The 8,509-nt window shown below is 44.0% G+C and overlaps 1 protein-coding gene across 5 annotated transcripts in view; it reads right to left on the bottom strand.

Annotated features, from left to right (window-relative positions):
• Positions 1 to 8,509, bottom strand: part of Znf821 (zinc finger protein 821) — an 18,722-nt gene that overhangs the window by 9,782 nt on the left and 431 nt on the right. For 2 of the 5 annotated variants that reach the window (XM_029564424.1, XM_008834946.3), the window contains exons 1-2: positions 7,986 to 8,111; positions 5,100 to 5,216 (exon numbers count right to left, since the gene is read on the bottom strand). Coding sequence is in view for 4 of the 5 variants with exons in the window: in XM_008834946.3 (XP_008833168.1) it covers positions 5,100 to 5,139 (40 nt within the window). In the remaining variant the exon portion in view is untranslated. Of the gene's footprint in view, positions 1 to 5,099; positions 5,217 to 6,887; positions 7,009 to 7,821; positions 8,196 to 8,509 lie in introns of those variants that run through there. The other 3 variants (XM_008834949.3, XM_029564423.1, XM_008834947.3) reach the window with 3 other exon arrangements.

Genomic DNA, 8,509 nt, shown 5'->3' with positions numbered 1-8,509 from the left:
GTCAGGGTCTCCCTGTAGCCCCAGCTGGCCTGGAACTCACCATGTAGACAAGGCTGGCCTTGAACTCACAGAGATCCGCCTGCTTCTGCCTCCCGAGTGCTGGGATTAAAGGTGTGCGCCACCACGCCCAGCCTAATTCTCTTAAAATTTATTAGTATGCGAGTGTGTACATGTGCACATGCACATGTATGTGCCACAGTGCACATGTGGAGGCCTGAGTTCAATTTTATGGAGTCAGTTCTCTCCTTCCACTTCTCTGTGGGTTCTGGGTTTTGAACTCCAGTCATCAGGCTTGCACATCAAATGATGGTATCCATCTTCTTGATCCCCTCATCTTTTTTTTTTTTCGGTCTTTTTGAGACCGGGTCTCCCTGTAGCCCCAGCTGGCCTAGAACTCATTGTGTAGACCAGGCTGACCTTGAACTCACAGAGATCCACCTGCCTCTGCCTCCAGAGTGCTGGGATTAAAGGTGTACACCACCACGCCTGGCCTTGGTCCCCTCATCTTAATCCTCTACAGGGTATTACTACCTACTTAAATGGCCTACATACTTTTTTAAAAGATTTGTTTTTTAAATTTAGGTATATCTATGTGAGCCTGAGATTATGTGTATCACGTTGCAAGCATGAACCCAAGGAGTCTAGAAGTCATTGGATAAACTGTAGGCAGGTGTGAGCTGCCACGTGGGTACTAAGAAGTGAACACAGGTCCCCTGGGTCCCCTGAAAGAGCAGCAAGTGCTCTTAATCACTGAGCCTTCTCTCTAGTCCCCCAATACCTGTATTTTATTAAGAAAACTAAGGGGATTCAGGCAAGGTGGCACATGCCTTTAATCCCAGCACACAGGAGGCAGAGGCAAGCAGATCTCTTTGAGTTCAAGGCCAGTCTGGTCTATAGGGAATTCCAGGCCAGTTGGGGCTACAAGGAGACCCTGTCTCAAAAAAACAAAACATCAACAATAACAAAACTAAAGGGTCTAGAGTGAGGGCTCAGCAGTTAAGAGTGCACACTGTTTTTACAGAGGACCCACATTTGGTTCCCAGCACCCATGTTGGCTGTTAACAGCCACCTGTAACTCCTTCCCAGGCACCATACCCACACCCACACCCACACCCACACACCTTCCCACAACACAGTTTAAAATAATAAAAATAAATCTTGGAGCTGGAGAGATGGCTCAGTGGTTAGGAGCACTAGCTACTCTTGCAGAGGACCTGGGTTTGATTCCCAGCACCCACATGGCAGCTAACAACCATTTATAACTCCAGTAAACAGGAAGTCTTTTGACTTCCTTGGGCATTACACAACACAGGTACACTTGTATACATGCAGACAATACACTCACTCATACACACAAAATAAAATAAAAAATCATAATCTTAAAAAAAGAAGTAAGGACTACGGGGAGCCAAGTATTCAGGTCTGTATAACTCTAATATCTTTTCTGGGCCCTTTTTTTTTCTTCGTTAGTCTCTCTGTCTCTGTCTCAGTCTCTGTCTGGATATTAAACCTAGGACTTTGTACATGCTAAGCACACACTCTACCCTGAGCTATGACCCCTATCCCCAAAAGTTTATACTTTTCAACTGCTTTACAATGGAGATAGAAAGTCAAGGTTAGAGGGTTTTCCCAGTGACTTCTAACAAGTACTTATCTCCGTATGGGAATACTGGCTCTGATCCTAGTGTTGGTGTTACCTTCATACTATATAAAACCAATAGAACCAATAGATACAATGGCAATACAACATAGTGTTCTCAGGGCCACAGTATGACAAATGATGGTTTTGATATTCTGCTTAAGTGACCATGCCTGATTACAGAGACTGATAGTGTGGCAATTATGACTCAGCCTGTGGGTGGAGTGAAGGTGGAGAGTGAGTTACACAGACTGCAAGCAAGGTAAAATAAGTTGCTTTAAGACTGTGTTCACAATTTCTGAGGTGACACATTCGATATAAATTACTGCTAGAGAAGACAAAAAGGGAACTGTAAGCATGCTTTCTCTTCTCTTCTGCAAGAGTAAAATATTTAACATGCACATTGATTCAATGAAAACTACAAAGCTACGGCCCCTGTAATAGTTACTGGATTCCTAGGATGGTTCATGTTTGGGACCCAAGGGCCACTGGCAAACCTGGCACTAGGGAGTCATATACTAGCATGCATTATAAGTATCAGTCAGAAGTGGTAATTCTCATCAGCAGCTCTTTAGGTTTGTAAGGAAATTACCTAGTATTATAATGGACAACTAAAAAATTCCCTTTCACAATAGTGAGTCGCCACTGGGTTCATAGAAAGATATCTAAAAGCAGATCAGTCTTTTCAGATGAACCAGTAATTCAATTTAGTCTTTATCAACATGTATACACAACTTAGCTGTGTCTTCTACTGTTGTCTAAATAGTCAAAACTTCACAGAGCAGAGAGGAATCTGTCCAATGGACTTAACCTCTCTAAGACCCTCGCTGGTAATCTCAGCTAGGCTACATGGGATAATTTTTTTTCTTAGTAGTTTAGAAAGAAAAGCTGCTATTTTATTCTATTACTGATTAGGAAAAGGGCTAAATTAAATATTACTCTTCAAGGCTGTTCCAATTTAAATATCTCCATAAAGCATTTTTTTTCCCCCTTTTTGAGACAGGGTCTCCCTGTGGCCCTAACTGGCCTGGAACTAGCTATGGAGACCATGCTGGCCTCAATCTCACAGAGATCTGCCTGCCTCTGTCTCCATAGTGCTGGAATCAAAGGTGTGTGCCACCACACCCAGCAGCAAAATAGATTTTTTAAAAATCTTAAAAGGATGGGGCTGGAGAGATGGCTCAGCAGCTAAGAGCCCTGGCTGCATGTATGCCACCACATCCAGCAGTAAAATGTACTTTTTAAAAATCTTGCCAGGTGTGGTGGTGCATGCTTTTAATCCCAGCACTCGGTAGGCAGAGGCAGGCAGATCTCTGAGTTCAAGGCCAGCCTGGTCTACATAGGGAGCTCCAGGCCAGTTGGGGCTATAAGGAGACCCTGTCTCAAGAAGAACCCCCTACCCCCAAAAATCTTAAAGGATGGGTCTCAGCAGTTAAAAGCACTGGCTGCTCTTGCAGAGGATTCCCAGCATCCACATGGAGGCTAACAACCATCCGTGTAACTCCAGTTTCAGGGGATCCGACATCCTCTTTGACCTCCATGGACATTACACAGCTGGGTGCACTTACATACATGCAGGCAATATACTCATACCCAAAATATAAAAATAATAAAATAAAAATCTTTAAAAAATATTATTTTTATTTTATGTGTATGAGTGTATTGTCTGCATGTATGTGAGTGCACCCGTGTCGTGCAATGCTGCGGAGGTCAGAAGAGGGCTTCAGATTCCTGGAAGTGGAGTTAAGGATGGTTCGTAGCTGCCATGTGGGTACTGGAACACATGACACTGTCTCAAAAAGGCAAAAAAAAAAAAAAAGTTATACATATTAATTAAAGTATAATGTGGTACATACAAATACTAGCAATTAAGAAAAGTTTTAGGGGGCTAGAGAGATGACTCAATGGTTAGGAGCATTGACTACTCTTACAAAGGATCTGGGCTTGAGTCTCAGCACCCACATGGCAACTAACAACTGTCCTGTAACTCCAGTTCCAGGGGAATGCAACACCCTCTTCTGACCTCTGCAGGCATTGCATGACACGAGTACACTTAAACACATGCAGACAATACATTCATACACATAAAATAAATAATTAAAAAATTTAAAAATAAAAAAATTTTTTTTTTGGTCTTTTTGAGACAGGGTCTCCCTGTAGCCCCAGCTGTCCTAGAACTCACTATGTAGACCAGGCTGGCCTTGAACTCACAGAGATCCACCTCCCTCTGCCTCTGCCTTCCAAGTGGTGGGATTAAATGTGTGCGCTACCACACCCGGCTTTTTTCTAATTTTTAAAATGCTTTTTTATGTGTATGAACTTGTGATCTTCCTTCAGCCTTCTGAGTTGTGCCCAACTTGATTTAATAAGGCACTTCTGAACACCCTCTATGAACAGTGCTAGAAGGAGAGCGATACGAATGGTCTCTGCCTTCTAATTGCTGGACTAAAATAGATATATGAAACTTCTGAGCAACAACACAAAGCAATAGTCTATGCCTGGTCTTCCTGTCTCTAGCTTCTCCATCATGTGATCCAAAAGACTGCATTCTACTCCACGCTCCCCTTTTGAAGACCTCTGGTATTTCAATTCAGTCTACAATATGAAATCTGTTCTTGATCTGAAATTCAGGCCTCCATAATGCAAAGTTAAACATCTCTAACCTCACATCCTATGACTTCTGGACAAATTAAGCTTCTGCTTTCTACAATGTCTGCTGTTCTCTGAACAGATCATGTGCACCCCCTATCTCATTTTCCCTCTCTCTTACTTTTTTTCCTCAATCTATCCTTGACTTCTATAGCCCCGATTAAATTCATGGTCTAGGACCTCTTCCATCAAGCATTCCATTGCTACCTCAGTCAATGAAATGCTCTTAACTGGTTTAACCTCTGTGGCACACACATGCTATAGCTTTCCTTTTGAGTACACAGCATATACTACACCTTGCATTTTTATGTTCTTGTGTCTGTGTATGTGTGTTGTATGTGTGACTGCATTACACTTTTTTTTTTTTTTTGGTCTTTTTTTTTTTTTTTTTGGAGACAGGGTCTCCCTGTAGCGCCAGCTGACCTGGAACTCGATATGTAGACCAGGCTGGCCTTGAACTCACAGAGATCCACCTGCCTCTGTGCCTCTGCCTCCCAAGTGCTGGGAATAAAGGCATACACCACCACGCCCAGCTGTATTATACTTTTATATGTTGTTTTACAGCCCTGTGTAAATAAGGATTTACACAGAATAAGCTTGCTGTAGTTGTTAAGACTGAATCAAGTGAACATACCCCTTTAGACAAGTTAGAAAACACTTCACTAACCACATACTTCAAATCTATATATCTGAAACCTTTAACCCTTTCTTCTTCACAAATTAGTATAAGCCTTTTGCCCTAAATTCAGGTTTCTCTTTCATTCCAACCCTCGCCATACCCAGGTTCCGGAAGACAAAGCTCAATACTCACAGTGAACTTTATTTGGATTTGTCTGTTTCCGACGGGACATGTTTCCCTAATACAAAAGCTCTGGTCTTTCCCAGTTTCACCACTGGATATGTCACTGTCTCCTTATAAGTTGCTAACCTGTAATAATAAAAAGCAAAAGGATATTGTTAGCATATCATTTTCCCCAGAACTATACAATATTAAAAGATTTAAAGACATTTAAAAATACCTCTTGAGCATATAAAACTCACCGGTATAAATAACTGAATGAAATGTAAAAAGCAAATAAATCTCTAACCCACTGTTAAAGTCCTAAGAAGTTTAAGAGGGGACTGCTTTTAGAGAACTTAAGAGAATTCTAAAGCCATCTTTGGAATCAGAATGCTATTAAATGGTTACAGTCAAGGTGACAGGACAGGAAAAGATGCAAATTCAATTTCAAAGTAATGTGGGCTAAGGAATAACTCCCATGGACTGTGAGAGCAAGCAAAAGGAAACCAAAGACCCCTAGCAGCTGAACTATCACATGCCCAACTGGAAGGCAAGGCCAGCAATCTGCACCTCTAACATGTTTTTTGAAGTTAAGTTGCCTAGTAACAATGGTATCACATCCCTGGGATGCAGACACAGTCACGCACCATGGATGATGGCACTAAAATCAAACTTCCAGTATTGAAGGCTCTCACCAGAAGTGCAGACAACATGCACATTGTGGAGAACTAATCTAGTGCCCCATTGTGGAACACCAATCTGGCCTGAAAGAAGGCTTCACATGCTCTGAAGAAGTAGTCAAAGTTTATAATTTTCAGCTTCATTTCAAGCCTGCCTGTATAGCAAGATCAGGGAGGAATAAAGAGAAAAGCTCCCTATACAAGAAGAGCAGCAGAGATACAAGCAGTGCATCTGCCCCCCCTGATATAGGAAGTTACTTAAGCCTGGAGGTTCCCAGTTACCTTACCAGAAAGAATGGCCCTGTCTCGTATTGCAAGAGAATCTGAAATGGATTAGCAGCAGAAGCTGTGATCCCCAGGTGAGGGGAGGGCTGGGGGTGTGATTCAGTGGCAGACCACTTGCCTAGCATGTGTCAAGCCCTGGGTTCAATTCCCAATACAAGACAAACAACACCATCATGAATAAACATAAAGGAGAGTTTCCTTTCAGTTCCTGTCTTCTTAAATTGCACTCACATATAGGAACACAGAGTTTATTGCCTTGAGAAGAACTGTGAGAAACTATTACTAGCTGTGCTGTACACTCACTCCAGTTAATGAAGACTCACCTCCTGCTAATATCAACAAACTCCTCTATAGAGCTAGAAAGGACCTCAAACCTGTAATCAGATCCTGCCTCCCCTTACCAAAAGAAAGAAACCACAAATGGCAAAGACAGGCCTCCACAGGAAGTGGTACAGGAGGCAGCTTTCAGGCAGTCTTCTATCATATCTGCGTATCAAACATAGTTCTTTTTCAGACCTTCAATTAAAAAAAGAAAGCTCCTAATATGTACAAAGAAACCAATTTTAATTAGAGAGCAGTAAACTGATGTCTCATATCAATAGTATATATTTTCTGTTTTTCTTTTGTTCTTATTCTTCTTGCAGACAGGGTCTCAAGTATCTTAGACTGGCCCTAAACTAGATGTGTATCAAGGATGACCTTAAACTTCTGATACTCCTGCCTCTGTCTCCTAAGTGCTGAGATTATAGGCAGGTGCTCCTATGACCAGTTTTATATGGTGCTGGGCAATGAACTTAAAGCTTTGTGCATACTAGGGTGGGCTTTGTGCATGCTGGGCACAGTACCAACTGACCTAAATCCTCAGCCATCAGTGTGTCCCACTGGCTCCTACTCTTTTTTTGAAGATGGTGTTGCAATGTTGCCCAGGCTGACCCAGCACCCCTGGACTCAAGTGATCCTCTGGTCTCAGCCTCCTGAGTAATGGAATTAGAGATGAGTATTAGCACACCGGGCTTATTTTTCTAGTCATTATTGATACAAATCGTGAATGAGTATCACACTTAGCTCTTTTTCTATATATGGAATCACAAAGTTGAGAGCTGAATTAAGTGCAGATTGTCTATTGTTTTCTACACTTCTCTATTGTATAAAGAGAAACAAATGGAATCTCATTTACACTTTCTCATTAAGAGCCGAAATTGAAGCTGGTAAAGGTAATGAAGTCTATCTGAAGGAATACAAATAACTGTAGTCGGGCTCTATTCAGTTCACCTTGGCAAGTACTAAAGCTACCAGGCAAAGAGAGTAAACATGCAGCTACAAGACTACATATTTTAAGAGGCAGCCAGCGTCCAGTCTCTAACAGTCCTCCTAGTGGCCTAATGGGGAACTGACCAGATGGTACCTCAGGAGACTTCACACCTGAGGGATCAAAGAAAAAATAAATACCTTCCCCTCCCGCAAAACAACAATAAAAGACAAAATGCCCACCAGAAAAAGGCCTTGGGGAGGTCATGGACTCCTGAAAATAAATAAGGACATAAATAAAGGGCATTCCAGACCCAAGCAGCACCGGAGGTTAGAGTTTTTATAAGAGGCAAAAACAAAAACATCCACAGGCATATTTTTGGAAGGTCACTGGGCCGCTTTACTTTAAGTACTGCCTCCGTTTTCAAACCCAGATGTGAAACTAAACCAGTCATGTATCTGGATAGCTAGCTGTCTGATCATCATTAGCTGGAAGGAAACCGGAATGAGAAGGAAGGTAAACTGAGGATCCGACCTACACAGGATTCTATTTTAAGAGGAAGCAGTTTTGTCAAGAGTCCTCGGAACGGTGCATCGCCTCGTCTGCTCCCCCACAGGTGTTAGCAGCTTCCAGTGCACACCAGACTTTAGCAAGAAAAAAATGGATGAAACGCCAGCCTTAGAAAAGAGGGTGCACTCCCACCTCCAGCTCTGGTGCGGTTCCCTCGGAGCAAAGTACATTCGCCTGAGTCCCAGGGATGAGAATCTGCCAACAAGAAGACAACAAGAACGCTGGTCCTGCGGCCGCTCCACGGTGCCCCGCTTCCCCGGGTCGGGGCTGCTGCAGCCGAGGACCGGCAGCCGCGATGGAGCACAGGTAAACCCCAAGAATCCGTCAGGAGCCGGAGGGCTCCCGGGCGGCTCGCACCAACCTCAGACCACAGTCTTCTCGGAGTCTAAATTTAGCAGCTCCCGTGAGCCCGCGCCCTGGGACCCGCACCGGCCCCCGCCCCGTCCGCTCTCCCACGCCCATGCTCCCCTCCCCCAGCTCCACCCAGACTGTCAGACGCGTCGCCCGGCCGCCGGACCCGCGAGGCCGACTCTGGCCCCGCCGTGGAGGACCCGGCCCCCTCCCCGCACCCGGCAGACAAAGGCCGGCGGCTACGCGGGCGGACGGGCACGCGGGGGCGGGGGCGGCGGCGGCTCGGGGTGCTCTTTACCCGCAGC

This window comes from Nannospalax galili, unplaced genomic scaffold, assembly GCF_000622305.1.
Source record: "Nannospalax galili isolate Female #2095 unplaced genomic scaffold, S.galili_v1.0 scaffold56, whole genome shotgun sequence".
NCBI classification, from domain to species: Eukaryota; Metazoa; Chordata; class Mammalia; order Rodentia; family Spalacidae; genus Nannospalax; species Nannospalax galili.
This window is presented reverse-complemented; position numbering and strand designations above follow the sequence as displayed.